The 23,226-nt window shown below is 44.7% G+C and overlaps 3 protein-coding genes and 1 non-coding gene across 5 annotated transcripts; 1 reads left to right on the plus strand and 3 right to left on the minus strand.

Annotated features, from left to right (window-relative positions):
• Window positions 1-555: 555 nt before the first annotated feature.
• On the plus strand, window positions 556-3,138 carry SOWAHD (sosondowah ankyrin repeat domain family member D). The gene has a single exon (XM_063313473.1). The coding sequence runs from the start codon at window positions 930-932 to the stop codon at window positions 1,950-1,952; it is 1,023 nt and encodes a 340-aa protein (XP_063169543.1). The 5' UTR covers window positions 556-929; the 3' UTR covers window positions 1,953-3,138.
• Window positions 3,139-7,387: 4,249 nt separating this feature from the next.
• On the minus strand, window positions 7,388-11,787 carry RPL39 (ribosomal protein L39). The gene is made up of 3 exons (XM_063313557.1): window positions 11,687-11,787; window positions 9,439-9,542; window positions 7,388-7,642 (listed from the first exon to the last, which is right to left on the minus strand). The coding sequence occupies exons 1-3, from the start codon at window positions 11,687-11,689 to the stop codon at window positions 7,594-7,596; spliced, it is 156 nt and encodes a 51-aa protein (XP_063169627.1). The 5' UTR covers window positions 11,690-11,787; the 3' UTR covers window positions 7,388-7,593.
• Window positions 8,448-8,579, minus strand: LOC134504562 (small nucleolar RNA SNORA69). Its single transcript, XR_010068653.1, has one exon. It is a non-coding gene; the product is annotated as a small nucleolar RNA SNORA69 (small nucleolar RNA).
• Window positions 11,788-13,492: 1,705 nt separating the features above from the next.
• On the minus strand, window positions 13,493-23,201 carry UPF3B (UPF3B regulator of nonsense mediated mRNA decay). Of its 2 annotated transcripts, none has more exons than XM_063313571.1 (10): window positions 22,911-23,201; window positions 21,156-21,262; window positions 20,905-21,011; window positions 18,350-18,448; window positions 17,673-17,783; window positions 17,396-17,439; window positions 16,794-16,982; window positions 15,195-15,364; window positions 14,411-14,705; window positions 13,493-13,935 (listed from the first exon to the last, which is right to left on the minus strand). In XM_063313571.1, the coding sequence occupies exons 1-10, from the start codon at window positions 23,067-23,069 to the stop codon at window positions 13,789-13,791; spliced, it is 1,428 nt and encodes a 475-aa protein (XP_063169641.1). In that variant the 5' UTR covers window positions 23,070-23,201; the 3' UTR covers window positions 13,493-13,788. The 2 variants fall into 2 exon arrangements, with proteins under 2 accessions (XP_063169641.1, XP_063169640.1); XM_063313570.1 differs by having other exon boundaries at window positions 15,195-15,373; window positions 22,911-23,199.
• Window positions 23,202-23,226: the final 25 nt, after the last annotated feature.

Below are 23,226 nucleotides of genomic sequence, written 5' to 3' on the forward strand. Positions count from 1 at the left end.
CACAATCTCCAAAGAAATCTTGTTGGAAAAAAGAAAAAGAAGAGTGGTAGATTCCATTGAAAAGAATGGTATTGCTTCCAAGCCAGGGGTGGAATTCTCACAAAAAGGACTTAACCTGGTCCCTGGATTATTTCATTTTCTGGATTCAGAGAATACAGTGAATAATAAACTTACCCAAATGGTCTGCATTTGTATTGCATGCTAAGCTGCCCGTGCACATGCCAAAGCCTAACCAAGATTAAAACTAACCATGGTTAGCATGTTGTGTGATGGAGCCCATACAGCCTGAAGTTTTTAACTGATCTGATTAAGCAGGTACATCCAGACCCTGTGTTTGTGAGTAAAGTATTGGAGATGTGGCACACTTTCAGATGCAGGTACCCTGAAGTTACCTTTTCAATGTCAGTTCTTCTATGTTTTCTTTGAAAATGGATTTGTGCATAAGGAAAAAAGGGAAGGTTGCAAACAGAAGGTGAGGTTGGGTTTTGCATAATATTCTTTGCTTGGCTCTTGCATAATATTCTTTGCTTGGCTCTTGCATAATATTCTTTGAAGAAATTTTAGTGAAAGCTTCAGTTGGAAGCACTCTTTGGGAAGCCAAGAACATTTGTCAAAAATGAGGGTTATTTGAATTTGTCGAAAACTTTGGAGAACTGCAGATGAACAAGAGATCTGCAGTTCCGTAGTGAAACCTTCTCAACAGACTGTTGTTATTCATGGCCCCTTTCCCAATGAGGGGTCAGTTCCTCTTAAGCACCAAAAGCTCCATGTTGGTTCCCCCTTTCAATGCAGGCAGCACTGAGGAGCAGAGGAGATTTCGCCCACTTCCTCTTCTGAGCAGGAAAGTGATGGTTTCAAGAGGCAGCTGCACACAACGGTGACAGAGACTTCAGGAGAGATGTGGGAAAACTACAGGGAACTTTGAGGAAATGCTGGACCCTGAAGGAAGAAACATGATGGAGAGGCAAGAGGAGAGCAGCCTGAAAGAAGAGCTAGAGATGCCTGGCCTTGCAAGCAACCTGCAGGGACAAAGGCAAGCTGCTGTTGGCCATCAGTCCCCTAGTCCTATTGACCAGAGAGAAAGCTTGACTCTTCTCCAAGGTCAATTGACTAACAGGAGCTTGAATAAGTTGAAGAGGAATTCAGCAAAGTGGGTGGCCGAAATGAGCCAATCCCGCCTTTCCATGTCCTTGGGCAGCACGAGGAGGAAAGGGTTAAAGGAGCTTCTCCTGCAGAGCAGTCAGGCCAACCCTACCTGGCTTACAGCTTCTCCAAGAGTTTCCATCTCTGTTGACACCCAACAGGAACAGGAGCATGTTTCAGAGGTGAATTCTGAAGAGTTGTCCTTAGCTCTGGACCCCCTGGAGCATGAATGGATGTTGACTGTGGCTCAGGGGGATGCTGAAAGCATCCTTAACTTGTTAGCTAAGGAGCCCAGCCTGCTTTCCAGGAGAGACTTTGTGACTGGTTTTACTGTCCTCCACTGGTTGGCCAAGCATGGCCGTCATGAAGATTTGATCCAGGTGATGGCTTTTGCAGAGAGGAACGGCTACCCAGCCAATGTTGATGTACTCACTGCCAGCGGGAGGTTGACCCCTTTGCACCTGGCTGCCCTGCAGGGCCATGAGATGATCATCAAAGTCCTAGTAGGAGCCTATGGGGCTAACACCAGCCTCAGGGATCACAATGGCCGCAAAGCTTGGCAATACCTTAAGGCCAATGCTCCCAGAGAGTTGAAGGAGCTCTTAGGGGCAACTGAAGAAGACTTGGCCTTACCAGGAGCAGGGAACATCAACAACAACTGTGCTCCTTCAAGATGGGGTTGGATTGGGGCCTTTCGAATGGAATATCCAAATGCTGGGGCTGCAAGGCAGAGCCAGCAGACCAATCCCAGGGGGTCTTATTTCAGGAACATTTTCTGGCGAACTATTACATTCTTCCAACAGCTTTAGATGTCTGCTGGGTGGTTAACCGTGTTTGAGCTCTTGGCTGGGAGTGGACTGTCATAGCAGCCATTAGAGAAGCAGTGGTTAAGAAGCAAGAGGCAGCCTTGGGGTGGTTGATGAAATCTTCAGATTGTCTCCCAGGTGCTGGCTTTAGCAAATCTGCCTAAGCTTACTCTTTGGCCTCGGGGATGATAAATTGTTCTGGTTCAAGAAAGTGGGTAGTGAGAGGAAGTGGGAAGAGACCCAAATGGAGGTGGGGTGTCCTTGGGACTTATTCCCTGAAAGGAAGCCTGCATGCAGGGCTGCAAATACATGATGTTAAAGGGAAACTGAAACTGCATTTTGAAGACAGAAAAGCTGCACCGTAGGCTGTGAGGCATGTGCATGAAAATGTGCATATTTTTTTCTAACCTTGCATAACTGATTCAGATTATGCTAGGCCAAAGGTGTAGCCAGGAACTATGCTGAGAGTTGAAGTCCCCATCTTTAGCCACTGAAAAACTTCTGAATCAGCTGGCTCCTGATAGCTCAACAATACAATTAGCCTTACTGGCAAGAAACTTGCTTTTAAAATCAAAGTTCTGACACTTGGGGAAGCAGAATATAAGACCCGCTGCCAGTTCTTTTGGCAGGACAGGGTAGGGAAGAGTCAGAAACAATATTTTCAAAATCAGTTTTTGTCAGTCTTATCCATAATTTAATTCAGGGTTGAGCTAACTTCAGCCTGCATTTTACTTTATTTTTATGAGAATCCTGAATGCTTGAAGTTAGCTTCACAAGTTTTGGGTTCGCCCCAAAACTTGGGAAGCTAAATCCCTAAGTTTTGGTGTCCCCCCTGCAAATTAAGGTAACAAGAGGATAGGATAGACTTGAAATGCTCAGCAAAGGCATATTTTTTGTGCTTTGGCTGTCCCGTGTTTTTAAAGAACATAAGGAAGTGCACTTAAATTTGACCAAGCCCTTCCTGTTAGTGTTACAATCTTTGCAAAAATCTCAGCAGCAAGCCTTATGATACTGATTGATAGTCTCTTTGTTTGATCAGTATAGATATTTTTTTCTACCTGGTTTAATTTGTAATTCCAGCTCCCTGATCAAAGAAAAGGGCAATCAGGAGTAGAACAGAAAGCTTCAGATTCAATCTGCAGTATCTCCAGTGAAAGAGTTCAGGTAGCAGTGAGAAAGATCTACAATAAGTTGCACAGTTCTGGGTTAGATAGATGACTTCAGAATATATTAAAATCATCAGCCTCATGGAAAAAAAGAGAGAGGGATGCTGAATCCTAGCCTTCTTAATTGTATATTCCTTACTAGGGGAGAGGAAAACTTTATTCTGGGGCCTAGTGTGGAAATCTTAGCTAACCTTGGCTGTGTGAACCACCACTGAAAATTGTTTTAGCATACCCTATTTAGGAGAGCATCTGGTGAAGGGGAAACACTAAGCCATCTTGACTGATCTCAGAAAGCTAGATAGGTTAGACCTGGTTAGCGTTTGGATAGAAAATGCTAGGATTTCCTGAGGCTTTAGGCTACATTGTGAGGTCAAAAAAACCCAGCCACCATCAAAACAGGGCAATGGTGGTCTTCTTCTGTACCTTTGTATGGTATTCCATGAAGCCACCAGGAACTGAACAAAATACAAGGGCATCTCTCTCTTTAGTTATATCAGATCATCAAGGTTGGTTGATCCCCCCCAAAGCTAAGCAGGATCCGATCTTGTTAGTACTTGTAATGGAGACCCACCAGGAGATCCCAGAGCTGTGGTCCAGCGTGGTGGTCAAAAACAGACTCCCCAGCAATGGGAAATCCCATCCTTACAGTCGCCAAGAAAGCTACACAGACCAGGAATTGAGCTCATCTCAAAGGAGACCTTACCTTCACCTTTTTATCGGGGAAAAGGTATATAGAGTTCTGAGAGCTTCAGGGATATTCTCTGTTTCAAATAAAAGGTATTTTAACATGATATTGTCCTTTTTTCACACCTCCATGAACGGGTAACCTCTTGGTGGGCAAGGACAGGCAATATTCAAACCTTTTAGCAGAAATAAGGGAAGAGTGGATAAAACAGTGAGGCAAAGCAGCTAAGCTATGTTACTAGCAGGGATTGTCTTGGTATTTTGGAAGTAAGGGGGTGGGGGATCTTAATTTTTAAACACTGTATTAGCCTGATGCTACAATTTACAGAATAGTTTTATTGGCTGCATTTGCCCAAACTTGAATCCGTGTTTCATGCAAGCTCCAGAAAAACTGGGTGAATTGAGAAAACTTTGGATAAACTGATCATGGGTTGTACCAACGGAACCATTCTGTTTTCCAGCTAAACACATGCTGATTTTCAGCAATTGCACTCTTCAGTTGCATGGTTGGAAGAGGCCTGGGGGACAGCAAAATTGGGATTTGGGGCTGAGGTTGCTCACCCCTGGGCCATGGGGAACAAGGCAGGCAGACTCAGAGTTTGTTGGTATCATTGCCACTGGCACTTTGAGGAACCTCAAAGTTCATAACCGGAAGGGGGCATATGAAGCTTCAGGAAATATGCAAAAAATGGGTTAGCGTGTGATCTGGTGCTTGCAAAGGCTAGCCAACTGTGAGGGTTGCGGTGTCTCCGCTGTAGCAGAAATGGTTTTGCCTCAAGAAGGAATTCAGAAATAAGTAAGAAACACACATGGACAAAATGGGACTAGAATCCCATGAAGATAAATAATGGGAGGTTCGTAAAGACAGACCAAAGTACTTTTCTGCCAGAGCAGGCAATTCAGAATACACCTTCCCAAGGTTTTCTTTCTTTCCAGTGATGCCCTGCCACCTCAAGTCACACAAAGGTGGGTGGGTGAGTGGCTTACAACACTTGAAACAGGTAAAAACCCTAAAATACGTAATTGCAAAAACAAGGATCCAATGAATTAATAAACGCAGCTGAGAAAATATAGCAACCTCCCTATAGTTTAGAATCAACAGCCCGGGGGATTGTTTCAAGTTCCCTCTTAAATGTCAACAGAGAAGGGTTGTCCTTACCTGGATGGGGGGAATACTCTGTAACAGTGTTTCTCAACCTTGGCAATTTTAAGGCGTGTGGACTTCAACTCCCAGAATTCCCCAGCCAGCAAAGCTGTCTGGGGAATTCTGGGAGTTGAAGTCCACACGCCTTAAAATTGCCAAGGTTGAGAAACACTGCTCTATAAGCTTGGGATAGCAACAGAAAAAGCACATTCCTGTTTATTTCAGCTCTTTGGCTTCCTGAAAGGGAGGGAATCAACCTTCAGACTGTACATGGAAATCTACAGGTAGCCAGTGGAGTCTCTGCTGGACCAGCTTTCATCACAGCACACAGGCTGCACTTTCTGTAGCCTGTGTGCATATTCCCAAAGTCTTCAAAGGCAGCCCCAAGTAGAATCCTGATGTGTGAGGTGTTGGGAACATGAGTATGCCCAGCACATCTGGCAGTCTGCCTGCACATCTGGTTCCAGAATTGCAGTGTTTGGTTAGGCAAAGCCTCTCCTGGCCATGGCTTCCACCTGCTGTTCTAGCAGCAGCTTTGAACTTCTGAGAATCCCCAGAGGGTGGAGCTGATCCTTCCTGGGCAGCATAGTTCCCACGTAGAGCCATAAATGGAACCTCCAACCAATCTGTTGGGTTTGGGACAAGCCGCCTCTCCTTCTTGCAGGGATTCAGCTGTGCCTGTTTCAACCCAATCTCCATACACCAGCTCAGGTCCTTCACTTCATCTCTTGCTCAGCCCAGGATTGACACGTGCAGTTGAGCATCAGCATACAGATGATCCCTTATCCCAAACTGATGAATGACCTTTCAGAGGCTTTATACTGATGCTAAATAGGAATGGCCAAGGCTTTGCCTTTCCTGTCACTATTAACTGGATAAAATAAAATAAAAAAAATTAAAAAAAACAAAACCCAGGTCCTGCATTATTACCACGATCTACCAATTTAAAGGGAACAGACTAATAAAGGTTACCAAGGATTGCCTCTAATTATCCAAAGTGTTTTTCGATACCCGTTGCCAGCAACGAGGAGGAGGTTGCTACTGTATTCGCCTCCCGTTTGTAGATTTCTCAAAGGTATCTGTGGAAACAAAAGGCCAACCTAGATAGTTCTTTGATCTGACCCAGCCCAGCTCTTCCTACAGGGTGGAGCAAATTCTTGAAGCAGGGCTGAATGCAAGCTCAAAGCAAAGAGCAAAAGCTTTTTCAACGGTGTAGAACCTGGCTGCTTTAAAAGTCTTGAGATTATTTTTAAAATGGAATGTACCAGTAAGACGGGCAGAGTATCCCACTGGATAAAATCAGGAAAAATTATTTCCAATTTTATTTTCCCGCGTAAAGACAATCTCCTGGTGCACACAGAAAACGAGACATCTCTATTCGCTTGGCTTCTGGTGCCAAAGCCTGTCAAAATTAATTCCATGGAATAACCTTGGGGCGGGTTTCGAAATCCCGCCCTTTCTCAAAAAACACCTGGGAGATAAAAAGTTTTAGAGGGTGCAGAGAATTTTGAAGGAATCCCTAAAAATTGCCCAGATCAGTGGCATTACATTTTCAGACCTGAAACTCGTTTAATCCATCAGTACAAATAGTGGTTAATCAAACCGTCTTAAAATGTATAAAGAGTCTCTTGGGGGGACAAAGCATTTATCCCGCATTTTTAAAAAAACTCTTTAATCTGTTCAATCATGTCCAATTCTCAGAGACTGCCTGGACAAGTCTCTGCAGTTTTCTTGGCAAGGTTTTTCAGGAGTGGTTTGCCATTGCCTCCTTCCCAGGGCTGAGAGAGAGGGACTTAATAAGTTAATCCCTAGTATATGCAACTCTTCAGAAAATTATTTTGTAAGAGCTTCATTGTTTACTCTGGTTAACCCTGCATTAAGAGTCTGCAATTAAAAAGTGTTTTCTTTCTTCCAACACTGTAAAAGCAATCTTCACCTCCTGTAACAGGGTGTAGACTTCTTAAAAATCGTATTCACTGAATTAAAAAGAAAATACTCCAAAGATATTCTGCATGCACAGCGAGCACAAACCTCTTTCCTTTTTTTCCTTTGTTCTGCTGTAGTTCTTTATACTTTGTCTTTTAAATTTTCTACCTCACCTCTCTGTATTTTTTTTTCCTTTCACAGCCTCTGGATGAAGTTTTTGTAGTTAATGCCACCAGCACTGTGAGACAATGTATTTTCAAGCTACAAAAGTACTATTCTCACATTATTTGCTTGGTACTGTGGTCTCCTGCTCGTTTCAAGCTACTCAGGCAGCTTTAGTCTTTTATACACTGACAACGCTCCCCCTTAGGAAGAAGTGGGTATAAGCAGTAACTCCAGACAGAATTTGGAAGTAACTAGTCTCCTGTTCATTAACGAACATCTCTCCTCTGGCAGCAAGCAATCGGCCTCTGTAACTACACCGAGAATTAAAGAACACAAACATGAACACAAAAACACCACATTATTCAGTTTTAATTCCTCTAGAAACTCTTGGTGGGAACGAATGTTTTAAAGGAGGAGAAAAACATATGTAATACATGGGGAGATTCAGTCCTGAAAATAGGGCTGTGGAAAAAAATAGGGCCGTGTTAAGAAAGGAGCCATCCTGGGGCTCAACAGCTTGCTGCGAGGTGGGCGTGGCGAGGGTCACAGCTGCTCCACTTCACAGGCCCAGCTTGGTCCTCCTCCAATGTCTCCTTTTGGAATTGTACCTAGAACAAAAGAGATACAATTAGTAAGCCAGACACCGCTCAGAGCGTCTAACAGACCAAGATCTGGGCTGCAAGGAGCCAATGGCAGGCGACCAGGAACTCCACTGGCAGTTCAGAGGGCCTCTTTCACAAAGAGCTTTGTAGCAGGGGAAGAATAGTTTTCCCACGTCAATCTGCACCCCACCATTCCTCATTTACACGCACCAAACCCCTTGTGCGCTCATTTGCCGACACTCGCTGCTTTTACAAATAGCCACATTAAATGTAAGCACGAGGACAGGATCCGTAACAAGGTCTAACGTTCCAAAATGTGCCCCCAAAGTTAAGAAACCCACAATTATAAGTAGCAGAAAATGGGGATGTTACTAACTTGACTTTATGTTACCAGCTTGTTACCAACTTGACTTTATGGACCGGTTCAACAGTCACTCTGTCTTTTGGATTAAAATCCAATTATTTACCTAAATGCATTGATCAAACTGACTGCTTTTAAAAAACAGATCTAAATCCTAATCCAATCTAGTGGTGAAGGCACACATTTAACAGTGTCCCAAATTATTCAGCTACCACCCCAAACAATCCGTTTTCAACACCTACGTATTCCGCCTCTGCACTTTTTATTCACGCTGTATTGTCTGCAAACTTTACTAAAAGGACGGAGTGGCACTGATAAAGCAATCCATAAATCTAAATCCCCGTGGCTTATAGTTCATAGAAAACCTTTCTCAGATATTCCACAAGTTACATTTTAGTTTCCTCTCAAAGGATGGAGGAGCTAAAAACTATCCTGTGTTTTCCCCGTAACACATGTCACTGTTAAACGGAGACCAATTTCCCCAGGAGGGAGGAGAAATCAAATCCTATATAACAGAATTGTTCTCAGCAGGGACATGGCAGTGTTTCCACATAAGGAAGCCCTGCAATTGCAACCTGCTTCAGGGAATCCTTTCCTTTGGAAAATCATCTTTGCTAATCTGGCAGGGGAGCAGACCTCCGAGTTCCAATGCCAGAGGAAAATGAAATGCTCACTAGTGGAGAGGAATGCAAATGTCAAAAGTGTTTTGCATGCTGAGACAGGTGTATGTAGGTGACAAGGAGCAGAAGGATGAAAGAAATATGGCAAAGAAAATCAGGAAAACAAAAACAGATGATGAAACGGGTTCTTTTTATAGGGAAAAAAGGTAGGATCTGTTAGAGAGGTCCTTTGATCCTAGGAGGCTGACATGCAGCATAGTATACCAAGTCAACCACAACCATGGGTTAGAAATTCAATGAAAGACGGTTCTCTTGCCAACAGCGTACAAAGCCTGAGCCATTCGCTGCTATTCAGTCAAGAAATTAACGTACAGATCTTTTTCAGATAGTGCAAGGGCAGAATAATCAGGAGAAAACGAATGATTCATCCATAGCAGAAGGAAGGAATCAATGCGTTCAGAAGACTGGCTCTGGATTCTGCCTTAAGTGCATATGCATTTAAAGCAGGGCTCCCCAAAGTGGTCAATGAGACTATCCAAGGGGTCGATGTTATTACTATTATTATTCGTAGCACTATTAAAATAATATTTATTAAATTTTCACATAATAAATATTTGGGGGTCAATGAACAATCTGAAACTTCATGGAAGGGTGGATGAGCTGAAGAGTTTGGGGACCTCTGATTTGAAGGAAGGCTGTAACTGAACTTGGGTCTAGTTTTCTTCCAAAATATAATAATCCCAACGGAATCACAGCTGTGGTCTGACAGCCCGCAGGCAACTATCAAAGGGATCTGAAGTCCTCTCTGGCAAGAGCTTTACCTGATCTTATTGCCAGTTTTCATGCGAATCCATTGCGGAATGGGACGGTTCTGCTTCTGCTTCTTCGCGAGAAACCGCTTGATCTTGAACGTCTTGTGGGACGACTGGGAGGTTGGGGAGAGAAGGAACGTTGGAAACAGTTTAGGTGGTGGTCAGGAGAAGCGTCAGACATACCACACGGGGCTTCCAAAAATGGCTGTTCAATAGTGGCTGACTATCTTGGGAGGGGGTGGAGTCTCCTGTTGGAGTGGCCATCTATTGGGGAGGCAAAAGTAGGGGATTCCTGCACTGGGCAATGAAGTGGACTAGATCCCTTCCAACTCATGATTCTGTGAATCACAGGCCCACCTCAGAGCAACACGTATTTAGATCCAGCCCATCTAACATACGGCTATGTGGCTGGATTATGCACAGCAGGGAGCAGCTAGGGTGGTTTCACGAACTACATGGGTGCCTTCAGTAGATTCCCAGGCTATAAAGAGAAAGTAAAAAAGCAGGGAAAAAACCCACTGGGCAAACTGGTTTCTCCCCCAGTCCTGCTTCTACAGGAAAGTCCAGCCTCTCTCCACACACAGTGAACCATCAGGTCAAAGAAGAAGCGAAACAAAACCGGCTTGGACGTTATGGTTTTTATAGTTCAGGGTTTTACTGTTGTTGTGAGCCACCCAGAGTTGTGTTTTAAGATGGGCGGCCTTACAAATCTTTTAAACAAACGAACAAACTAACTCTGCCTTACAAAGTTTATATTTTAAATTTCCAACCAACTAATTCACTCTGACCAAGTCTGTATTTCAAATTTCCATTTACCTGCTGGTTATAGCACTTAAGTCTTTTAAAATTCCAGCATCATTGCACGGCACTGAATTTGAAACATTTTACTGTACTTTGACCTTGGGTACCGAAATGTGTTACACAAACACTCATTAGGGGAAACACCGTTGCATTCTGAAGCAGTATTGAAACACCAAGCCTCCCACCTTCCCTATGGATTTCACTCTCCTGCCGTCCTTTGAACAGGCTGCAGGCAGAAATTCAAAAGGATTCAACTCTTGCAAAATGATATTTTCATCCCATCTTTTTTATATATAACTCAAGGTGGCAAACATACCCGATCCTCCTTTCTCCTGTTTTTTCCCAGTACAACCACCCTGTGAGGTGAGTTGGGCTGAGAGAGAGAGACTGGCCCAAGGTCACCCAGCAGGCTTTCTTTCATGCCTGAGGGAGGCCTAGAATTCACTGTTTCCTGGTTTCTGGGCCAGCACCTTCCCCATGACACCAAACTAGCTTTTCTGCAAAAATGTTTGTAGAAAAGCTATACTGAAGCAGATTGTAATTAATCTTTGACTCAGACTATCAGGAAAAAGTGAAAACTTTGTTTCTGTTGTGCTTGGTTTTGCATCATTTGGTTGGCATTTGATCTTCGGAAAAGAAGAGTGCGGGGTTTCTCAACCAGGGTTCCATGGCACCCTCGGGTTGCACGAGAGGTCACTAGGGGTTCCCTGGGAGATCACGATTTATTTTAAAAAGTCATTTCAGATTCGGGCAACTTCACATTAAAGAGTTAAGCTCCATTCTTTATTTTCAGTTGAAGAACGCTGTCAATGCATGTATACAGGCCTACCCATGAAACGAATATAATGACTTTGTAACTTCCGGCCTCTATTTGAGCCTGAGTGTGCAGGGGTTCCCCCAGGCCTGAAAAGTATTTCAAGGGTCCCTCCAGGGCCAAAAGGTTGTGAAAGGCTGGCCTAGTGAATCAAAGGCAGTTAAAATTAAATTTGAATAATAAATAATAATAAATAAATAAAAGCGGTTGGGTTCACAACCTGCGTTACATCCAAAGCGGAGCTTTACATCTTTTGCTGAGCTGTGGTTTGTTTAACTGCGCTTTGTCGAAAAACTGGGCGGGGTGGGGGTTCAGCCAACCTTTTTTCGGACTTGCCAAACCCCATTCAGTCCCATTCAGATGCAAACAGGTTCTCGAGGCCGCTGCAGAGTAACTCGCAGGCCTGCCGTTTCCACCGACAAGGGCAGCTCCAAGGTAGGGACAGGCCTACCAACCACTCCCCATTCAAGAGGGCGGCCGGCCGGCCGGGCCCCAACAGGGCGCCCCTCGGTTCCTTATCCACGATCCCCACTTTTCGAAATTCAACTCGCGGTCATTCGCAGGCGGCCCCAGCAAGACCAGGCCCGGGGAAGGGGGCTCCCCGGTAACTCCCCGAGACAGGATTGCAACGGATGTACTCACCATCGCCCAACGCGACCACCTGCTACCACAATGGCGGCAGAGGAAGAGAGAGAGGCAAGGGGGACCGGCGCCTGGGATGATGGGAAAGAGCAGGAGAGTAATTTCCCAGTGAAGGCTAGAAAGTCGAGTCGGTGGCGGCAGCGCCGCCCAGCGTCCCCTAAGATCTGTTGCAGGTTTTCAAGCAGGGGACTCAGCAGGGGTCCGCGGCTTTCCAGCTGGATTTTTACCGCGGCACAGGAATAAAAAAAAGCTTTGTTGAATTCAGCTCGACTCCTGTGATGTTCATGGATTTATTTTATTTTATGCAAGGTGCATGCTGCCCGACTGGATATGGTAATCGGGTGCATTTGCTACAATACAGTAGTTCAGTGCTTCTGACTGTGCTTGAGATGTGTGGACTTCAACTCCTAGAACTCCCCAGGAATTTACGTATCGTATTTATATGGCCGCCCATCTCACAAAATGTGACTCTGGTCAGTGTACAATCAAGCCTTAATGGTGAATTCAGTCTTTTTTTATTGGCATGAGAATTGTGCGGAGAACGTCTTTGAAGTAGGTCTTTGCTTGATCACTGGAGAAAGATCACATTGGCTCTGTTCCCGTTTGCACTAGGTTTCTTTAAACAGGACCATTTCCCCGCAAGTTTATATCGAAGTGTGGTTGTGGCTGGATCAGCCACCCAAATGCTGCCGGGACATCCATCACATCTGAAGGGCATTGGTTGGAGAAAGCTGCCATCAAAGGCAGCCAAAGGATCTGCAAAATACGTATTTATTTCTGGGTTTATGAAATACTTCTGAGCTGGCAATCCTGTTCTATGCCATGTCACCGGGAGAATGCAGCTCATCAGTCAACCAGGTATTAGTCAACCAGAAGGCCCCAGATTTAATTCCGTTATGAGCATCAGGCAAGATTGACTGCTGCTGCCAGTCAGAGCAGACAAGCTAGATGGACCAAGGGATATGGGGTAACCATTTTTAAAATAGTCTTTTTTATGCAAAATGTAAAAATACCGGGTGGGAGCACTGACCTCTAGTGGCCGAGAGAAGCAAAACACAAAGCTAGTTAAGTTTCTCCTTGAAGAAAGCACTGTCAGTTTTGTGCGCGTCATCGTTTGCGAAAAAGATCAGGCACTTCCATTTTCCCTTGACAATCCCTTTCCAGAGAAAAACAGACTTTCCCCACCAAATCATTACGTACAAAATAATAACTTAAAACATTTTTAAATGGTCAGGATTTTATTAAATATAAAATAGCTGTGTTGGGTTAGCATAAAGGAGAACCCATGTCTGTTGCTAGGAGTTCCTCCTCAGCTGCTGTTACAACCCAGTTCCCCCCAGATGCCCTGGAGAGCCAGGAGAAAGAATCCAATACGTCTGAATGGGGAAAGGCGGGGATGGCTGCTTTAGTGCGCTGGGGAAGAAAGTGCTGAACTGAAACAGAAAACCATTTCCCTATGTGGCATTCAGAAAAGCAGGGGGAAAGTTAAGATCTATTCTGCTGCCTTTAAAATAAAAGCTGTGTATCAAAAAAAATCCTCCATATCTAAGGTCAGCGATTCCATTCAAGCTATACAAACTTTCAGTGAAGCAGAGCAAATGTAAAGCTGCGCTCTGAGAATTCATTTTGCCACTAGCTGGCAGAAGCACAACAAAAGAAGACCGACTCTCTTGCGACTAACGTTCTGGTGGTGTTTTTCCTCCCCTCCAGTCAATAATGCAAATTCCAGGACCACACAATGCAGTGATAAAGCCTTACCCCTTGCACAATCCCAAGGACTTAAGATAACTGGATTGGAAGTGCAAATACTGTTTCGTGGCTTTTATTATGTCAAAGACAGCACTTGTATTGAGCTATCGGGAGCCCACGTTCCTTTTCTTTTCTCGGGCTATGGCTGTTCTGCTCTCTTGACTGAGAATGTGCTGACAGAACACAAGGCTGAGTTTTGACTCTGCATCGTGGCTTTGAAACCAGAGACATCCCAAAGCACTGTTTTCTCTGCTCCCTCCTCCTCCTCCTCCTCTCCTCCTCCTCCAAGGCACTTCTGGACTATACAGTTCATGCTCTTTGGCTGCTCTTTTGATGAGAACACGCGAGGCTTGTCACACCTCCTCTTTCAAGTTACTAGCCTCACACTCCTGCTTTTTATCTACTCCTTGATCAGACGGCTTTGCAGAGCATTCGTCGTACGCAGATAAACGACTTCGACTCCGAGCCCCTGGCTGGTAGAGCTGCATGGCCGGTCGATCCTGAAACAACAAGAATAAATTGTACAGGATGGTCTGCTTCCAGCTGAGAGGACTGGAGTCAGCAATTAGAATTAATTGCTACACCAGACAGACATGAGTTCAACAAGCTCAACGTAGCCGTGAAGTTGGCTGGGTGACCTTGGGTTTAATTAATCTACTTTCAGGAAGGTTTCTTTCAGGAGGAACGGGTGATGGTCCTAGGAATGGCACCCGGAATGCTTTACAAAAAGTAGAGAACGTGCACTGCGGTACTAAGTAACCAAGCCAATAGTTCTGACAACTGGTTGGGGTTCTTGGCATCCTCACCTAGAAGCCCTATGGGACTGATGTTTTAGACTTGTGAAAATCAACTTTCCTTATGGATGGTGAACCATCATGAATTAACACCCCTGGGCATCTAGGCAGGTGACTAAAGAGGATGACCTATCTGCTGCTGCTACCTGTCTACCGTACCGAGGCAATATAGAACCGGCACCTTGTTTCGAATCCGGTCCTTCTTTCCCAAATCATCTCTTTTGTCCTCTTTGGTAGGTTTCTCGGCTTTCTCTGCACTGCCCATGTACTCCAGGAAGTCGGCCCTTTTCCCTTTTTCTCGCAATGAGTCTCGTTCCCTTTTCACCTCTTCCTCTTTCCTCCAGAAAACCTTCTCTTTCTCAAAGCGCTCTTTCTGCCGCCTACGCTCGTCATCTTGGCGCCGGAGTTTATCTCGCTCTCGCTGAATTCTCTCATATTCTCTTTCTCTGTAATCTTTCCCACACTCGTCTTCGAATCTGTGACAAAGACACCGGGAGAGTCAATTTGAGGCCGGGGGAGGATCAACGGCCCAGTCTTGTTCTCACATCGCTTGAGTGTCCTGGGTTTTAGACAGAATTTCCGATGAAATATTAATTATTTTTTAAAGAAGGGGGCTACAACAAATTCCTTGACAATTTATTTGAATAACCGCAACAAGACTTCAGAAATCAAAAGTCTCACACATTATATAGCCTCCAGCCTGGGTTTCCAAATGAAAGTACTTTTAAGTGATAGGTGGGATATGTATGATTTCCCATTCAGAGTTTACATTTTGAAGGTTATCGTTTGCATCACACTGTAAGTTAACTCAACAGTCAACAGTTACCTTCAAAATTACTTTGAAATGGTGAAGCAGATCAAACAGTGACCTTCTTCACATACATTTTAGCACGAACTCCCGAAGGAGAATTTTGGGGTAAGGCACCAAACTAAACCAGCATGGTCCGAGAAACAAGGATACGTACTGCAACGGGTACATCAGTTTTTTGGCCTTTTCCTCTTTAGCTTCCCCATCGGAGCGCTTGGCTGGCATGCTGCCAATTGGGCTGGCGGCCTTTTCTTCCCTCAGACTTTCTTTCTCCAGTCTCTTGGCCTTGTCCTTTTTTTCAAAGTCTCTTTCATCCTTTTCTGGCTTCTTAAGTAGCTAGGAAGAAAACAAATTTAGTCTTCCTTACTAAATTGATTTTCTACGCTAAGCTACACTAGCAGCTTGGCCCATGGCTTACAAGATTAAATGTAACCTAAGCATTGCCAGTTATTTCCATAATAGCTTGTTCCTCCTCATGGACCTTTAGGAGGCCTTAAACAATTGAAGGTGTGATCTGGCATTGGTTTCCTCAAGTCAAGTCAGTGTACTTGCTGTCTGGTAGGGGACTACAGGATTATACATGCAGTCCTCACTTAACTACCACAAGTGGGACCGGAATTTCAGTTGCTAAGCAAAGTGGTCATTAAGCAAATTCAACCTAATTTTACGACCCTTTTTGCAGCAGTCATTAAGCGAATTGCCATGGTCATTAAGCAAACCATGTGGTTGTTAAGTGAATCATGTGGTTCCCCACTGATTTTTGCTCGCTGGAAGCTGGTTGGGAAGGATGAAAATGGCGATCGCATGACCATGGGACACTGCGATGGCCGCACAGGCAAACCAGTTGCCAAATGCCCAAATCATCATCATGTGGCTGTGGGGAACGCTGCAATAGTTGTAAGTGCAAGGAGTGCCCACAAGTCGGTTTTTCAGCACTGTTGTAAGTTTGAACCATTGCTAAATGAATGGTCATTAAGTGAGGACTACTTGTATCCTTATTCTGCCTTCTATTTACTCTTAAGACTGTCATCACTAATAGCTTGTGCAATAAAGAAAATGATCATGCCTGCTTATACTGCCACCAACATTTATCACTATTCGTTTATATAGTGACATTGAAATACATTACTTTTTACTGAGTAATATATAACTGTAACATGTATTTCAAAAGAAAGGTTACTATCTGGAAAAATTTATAATCTAGATAGAAAGAGAGGAAAACACAGGCAAAAAGGGAAGTATGAAAACTCAAAAGCAGAGTGAAAAGTGTGTGAATAAAGACATTCACACAGGCTTGAGGCTTTGACTAAGTTATTTCATACTCAGCCTCTAAATTACTTACGTCTACGAGGCAATGGCTGGATGCACACACTGTGCTAAGACATGGCTTCCTTAATCCATGTTTGTAAAATAAGCTACAACAACTGGTTAACACTTCATGTTAAGCCAAAACCAAAATTGAGCACCGGGTGTGAACCTATTTGCTAGAATCAAGAGTGGATCCTACTCTAATTGTATTGGGTAGTACTCTGCACTATGCGGTAAAGCACCTTAATTACATTTACGTATTTATGAATTACAAGGGTCTTAACCAAGACTCTTGCATAACACACCTTATGACTTTTTACTTCAAGTGTGCTCCACTGAGTTCCATAGACCCTGCTCTTAAATTACACAGGATTAGCTGTCACATTTTACAAATATACATGAGACACAGTACTTATAGATTATTTATCCTACAGGAATGAAGTTATACCTTAATCTTTGGTTCATCCTTCGATTTGTCCCTTTCTTTCTCTGGACACCTCTCCACTTTCTTCGTTTTTTCAGCTTCCTTTCGCTTCCTTCTTTCTTCTTCTTTCCACTTCCTTCTTTCTTCCTCCCTTTGTCTTTTTCTCTCTAGTTCCCGTCTCCTTCTCTCCTCTCGTTTCTCTTCTCTAAGCCTCTGCAACAGAAACATAAAGTTAAGTTTTCCAGTCAGAAGCATCACCTGACCTGATGTTAACTGGAACCATCCTGTTCCTAAATTAAGAAACATTATTAAGTTACAAAGGTAGTTTAAAGCATCTAAGCACTAAAATAATTATCTTTATCTAAAAAAAAACACACACACACACACAGACATAAACACACACAATAATTCAGAATTATTAAACCAGGACATGGGTAGGAAAGGTAATTTTAAAACAGGCGTTTTTGGGGTTTCCTATCCAAAGCAAACTGAACATACTCAAGTGCCCAGAACAAGATTAGAAAGCCCAATATTATTAGTATTTACTTGTAACTACTAGGATGAGTAAAGTTTTATGGGACACCAATTCATTAAATACACGCACACACCGACAGAAGCGTCATTACCTGCTTATTCTTCAAGAAGTTCAATAGAGGAGTTGTCTTTTTTGCTAAAGAGTGAAAAAATAAAGCGTCTGTGTTTATATTTTTAAAAGTCATATATTGAAATTACTGCAAAAAAAATCACCAAAATAAACACGTATAATGTATTTCTCCCTATAATGTGGCTGCAAAGAGGATTTTAAAAGCTTTAATTTCAGAACTGCAACTAATCGTTATCAGATCCAGGACGGACAGTTGTTATGGAGTTGTTGAATATGCTGTATTATAGTTGTTTTCATACCTATTAATTCTTTATTTCTTGCCTCTATTTCTTCTAGTAAAGTCTCAGGAGTAGATGTTAATTTTTCATCATCAGCACTGTAGCTTTCTAAAAACTTCTTATATTCTGGATCTAATGAAGAATCATAACATGCAGATTATAAATACACATGCTTAAAAAAAGGTAAGTAGAAAATTATAAAGTCTATAGTGATAGCCAGCCTGCAGTCCTGTTAGATATATGATCTCTATTGTCTTTGGATCACAAGGTTGAATGTTCTGCGATCCACAGCAACAACCTATGTGGTCAAGTTTGCATTACTACATTTCTGTTAAATGATATAATGTTCTTTTCCTGAGACCAGATCAACCATGGGACAGGTGGTCTGAAAGGGCCATCCAGCAGATAATTCAGGAGGAGAATATTTATTTGGTGGTAACAATAGCCGCTGAAAGCTGAAGAGAATAAAAGGGGCACAGTCCTGCTGTATGGTTCCCAACAGATTACCCACTGACATAGTCCAACTAATCTTGCTCCCATGAGGAGGCATGAAACCACACGGGAACCGATCGCAAGAACTCCCTTATCCAGAAATTTTTGAAATTGGGCATACCAGGCACCTCAGCCAGGCGCTGTCAAGCTCCTTTGGTTGAAACTAGTTTTAAAAGGTAACACGACACACCACTGTTACTACTAACCATCATCAATGGTTCCAGCTTTGGCATCCTTTTTCTTATTCTTCTTTTTGGCAGCTTTTTGAAACGGGGCAAATTCCACTATGGCGGGATATTCAAGACCTGTTTATATGTACAAATACTTTTTAAAAAGAACTGTGTTAGGAAAGGAAGCAAGGGCTGTTTGTTGCAGGCAACGTGTTTCCAGAGTACAGGTAGTCCTCAGTTGACGACAGTAATTGGGACCGGATTTCCGTTGCTAAGCAATGTGGTTTGAAAGCACAACATCACGTGACTGCACTGCTTAGCGACGGCAATCCCGGCAGCTCCTGTTGCCGTTGGTAGCCAAATCCCACCGGTCATTAGGTGAGGATCCCCCCATCCAAGCCATTCCTGGATTAGTCCCTCCCAGCCCCAAGCCTTGGTGAGGCAAGAGACTTGCCTCCTCTTGAACCCCCCTGCCCATCTCCCCCCATCTCTGCCCTTTTGGCTGCCCTGCACAGCGGCACTCCTTGGCAGCGGTGGCAGTGCTGGGGCTGAAGCCCGGGGCCTTTGGCACACTCGGCCAGCCGCCCCCAGGCCTCTGCTTCAGCCCCACTGCCGCTGGTGCTGCCCCTGCCACCAAGGAGCGTCGCCTCGACCCCTGCGCCGAGCCAGCCACCCCAGCGCCACAGCCCTTGCCATCCTGCCACACTGTGCTCCGCAGGCCCTGCTGCCCCCAGCTGACCTTCGCTGTCTTCTTCCTCCCGCTGCTGACGAGGTGTGCCCGGCCTGGCTCTATGCGAGGCAGCGGCTGGCTGCACCAGGCCTTCCTCCCGAGGCTACTTTGCTCCACATCACCCGCTGCCTTCTCATGAGGCTTTGGGAGGCTTCTGCGGCCTTCCGAAAGCTCGTGAGGGCAGGCACAGCCTTCCAAAGCATTGTGAGACGGTCGTGTGCGATTTGGAGAGCCGGCAGTGGAGCTTCAAAAGAGGCCCGGGGGTAGCAGTGGCCGGCTGAGAGTGCTGACGGCCCCAGTGCCTCCAGCACTGCCACCACAGAGGAGTGCCATTGTGCAGGGCAGCCAAAGGGGCAGAGATGTGAGGAGAGGCAGATGGGGGAAGCTGAATCATCCCACAGTCATAACTGCCTGTGGGCTGTCAAGCGCCCAAATTTTGATCATGTGACTGCAGAGGCGTTGCAACAGCCACAACTTCAGGGACTGGGCTTAAGTACCATTCTTTCAGTGCTGCCATAACTTCAAACAGTTGCTGAACAAATGGTCATTAACCGAGGACTACCTGTAAACCCAAACCAAGTTGAGTAAAAGATGAATTTCACACAAAATGTTCCTTATCATATGAGCTATCTTGTCCAGTGTTCTCATCAGCAGCAGGAAAAAAAAAAAGACTGTTTGAAATGCAGTGAGCACATGAGTGCTTAATTCACATGGGTAGGAACTACATTATGCAAACTAGCTCTAAAACCACAGTATATTTTGTTATTTTGTGATGGATTTATAATAGAGAGGCCACTGGTGAGATAATACAAATGCATACATTTATAGATGGGTGTTTGGGCTTACTGAATAAATGCTTTTGAACAACGATGGCTAACCTAACATAAATGATTCATAAAGTAATTTTGGCTACATGAAGAATGATAAATAAGCAAAATAAATCAATAAACAAAAAATAAGCAGCATGATCCTATAGTGCCAGTCAGTGGCTGCAGATTTGGCTCTACCAACAGAATTCTACAAGATCCACAGTAAATCCTAACAGGTTTCTGATATTCAACTGCTCAACTATAGCAGCAAAAATATTTCCACTATACCAATTCCATTGTTTTAGGTGCAGAAAGCCTACGAGCACCATTCAGTGTGGTTTTCAGAACGAATTCCTGAACTAATGCCTTGTTTTTCTGCAGCCCAACTGGATTGGTGAAGCCAGCCAGCTTGATCTACCCTTAAAACAAAGGAAGCTAAAACAGAACCCTGAGCAAGGTAATCGGGTCACTTATTTGACTCTGTTACTTGTTATTACAGTAAACTGCTCAGAGTCCCTCTTTGGGGGGAGATGGGCGGTAGTATAAATTTGAGAAATAAACTTCTGTATTAACCCCCAAAGCTTGAACAAACTGCATCTTGGGCTAGTCTGGATCCCCAGTAAGAAGCTGGTACTAGTTAGCCTCTTCCTGACATCTTCCTGCGTGTGCCGAAGAAGTAAGTCAACACAAATTAGAATGCTTGAATTTTTACACAGGCTCAGCACAACAAAGCATCCAATTTTAGATTACGCTGCAATCCTAAGGCTACTTATTTGAAACGAAATCTGATACAATACACTTTCAAAAAAACTGTGCTCAGCACTGAGTTATTAATGATTCTAAGCATTCCTCCCTGCTAATAAACAACCCTCCCCATTAGTAAGATTGCTGATATGTAATTATGCACATTCTGAACTACATGTTACCTTTAAAAACCTTAACTCAATTATAGTGTGTAGGTAAATGGGTGGTTCCAGAATTACAGCATACTTATTGTACAATAGTTTGCCAATATATATGAACAACAGAGATATAATTGTAGGCTTACTTGCCTTTGTGATCAATAAAAACATAACCATCAAAGCGATCCCTGAACAGAACTATGTCTTCTTGGTTTTTAAAGTTGATGTATGCTCTGGAAAACATGTGAGGATACAAACTGCAGAAGGACAAAAAATGGCAATGTTTAAGAAAACGTTGCTGAGTGGTGATTATAAATATACACAACACGGAAGGGTGTAAAAACTGAAAGACAGACATGACATGCCACTGTTTCATGCAACACAATCAACCTCCGTTTTACCTAGAGTCATTTGAAAAGAATTCAAAATAGTCATGCTCTGGCAGTGGCTGGAGATGTTCTTCAAGTTGTTCCTTGGTCAAGCTGGGAGGAAGGCGTCGAATCACTACCTTAAAGAAAAATGTTCCATCCTTTACAACAGGTGAAATCAAAGCATTTTATTTTGGATCAAACCATTTGCCTGCCCCCTTCCAAATATGGGCAAGATCTGTGAAATGCACACTTGGCATGCAAAAGGTTCCAGAAATGACTGCTGCTTTGATATCCAAATTTCATCTACGAGACATTTTATTAAATGTATTCAACTTGCTCCAAATTTGGAAATATTTAGTTCAGGTCAACCAGGAACTAAGTACCTGGGTGGGTGCCGCAAATACGTTCTCAAGAAACTGTCAAACAAGGCTCCCCAAAGTGATTAACATTGACCCCCAAGGGTCGATGGGATTATCCATTATTGTCATCATCATCATTATTATTCATAGTAAGGTAAAGGTAAAGGTAAAGGTTTCCCTTGACGTAAAGTCCAGTCGTGTCCGACTCTAGGGGGCGGTGCTCATCTCCGTTTCAAAGGCTTGGAGCCGGCGTTGTCATAGACACTTCCGGGTCATGTGGCCAGCATGACTCGCGGAACGCCGTTACCTTCCCGCCGAAGCGGTACCAATTAATCTACTCACATTTGCATGTTTTCGAACTGCTTGGTGTGCAGGAGCTGGGACGAGCAACGGGAGCTCACCCCGCCGCGCGGTTTCGAACCGCCGACCTTCCGATCGACAGCTCAGCGGTTTAACCCGCAGCGCCACCGCGTCCCTATTATTCATAGTACTATTAGCTAAAGTAGTATTTATTACATTATCTTCACACAATAAAAGCTTGGGGGGTCAATGAACAGTCTGAAACTTCATGAAGGGGTCAATGATCTGAAGAGTTTGGGGACCTCTGCTGTGGACCAAGGGTCATCTGTGGGAGGCAGCAGGCTGGTTGAGAAACCCCCCACGTGGGGGGTGCCCAGGAAAGGAAAGGGGCTGTAATTAGGCAGGAGGCATAAAATAAGAGCTACAGCTCCAGACCCAAGGACCTAACCTGCAGAAAGCTGCCCGTCCTGCCAACCACAGGCCATGGTTTGTTTGCAAAACGTGCGAATATGATATCCCAATAGAGGAGAATATCTGTAGCTCAGGGCTGAACTGTGGAGTCCTTGGTGCTCTCTGGGCTTGGTGGTTTGCATGCAGACGTTTCATTACCTGACTAGACAACATCATCAGTGCGTCAGTGCAGTGCTGATGTTCCCTAGTCGGGTAACGGCACGTCTGCTAGCCCAGGGTTCCTCAACCTTGGCAACTCTAAGCTGTGCGGACTTCAACTCCCAGCAAAGCTGGCTGGGGAATTCTGGGAGTTGAAGTCCGCGCAGCTTAGAGTTGCCGAGGTTGAGGAACCCTGGGCTAGCCAACCACCAAGCCCAGAGAGCGCCAAGGACTCCAAAGTTATGACAGCTAAAAAGGGGTGCACGTTAAACCAGCCCCATAAAGGGTTATACCATTTCAGGCAAGGGGGTGGTGGGTCCCTGACCTACCAAAAGTAGAACAACAACAACAGTAACAGTAGTAGTATAGTAGCCTCGACGTGCCAGCCTGCCAAGGCGATAACATTTTTCGAAAATCTCCCACTCCATTCAGCGGCACCAGCGAGCTGGGGGTGATGGGAATTGTAGTTCTGCCCCTCCCGCGGGCCACTCCGCCCGAGTCCTCTCCGCGGGCGCACCTTACTGAGCGTCTCTTTCTTGTCTTTGGGCCTCTCGAGCCGGTCAGGCTCGCCGCCCGCCTTGGCGTCCGCTCCGGCCATCGCTGCTCCGAGCCCGGTGGGAGTGAGGGGCCCACCCCGCTTCTCCTTCGGCCTGGCGTTCTCCTTGTCCTCCTTCATGGTAGGCGCCGCGGGGGGCAGCACGTGGGCCTTCCTGTCTCTGCCGCCGTGGCGTCGGCCTGCTCCTCTCGCGGGAAGAGCGGAGGGGAAGCCGAGCGAGGCCGCGACGCCACAGCGCAGTCCTCGCTACCCGGAAGGCGGCGCGACTCCGCCAGGC

This window comes from Candoia aspera, chromosome 12 (assembly GCF_035149785.1).
Source record: "Candoia aspera isolate rCanAsp1 chromosome 12, rCanAsp1.hap2, whole genome shotgun sequence".
Taxonomy (NCBI): Eukaryota; Metazoa; Chordata; class Lepidosauria; order Squamata; family Boidae; genus Candoia; species Candoia aspera.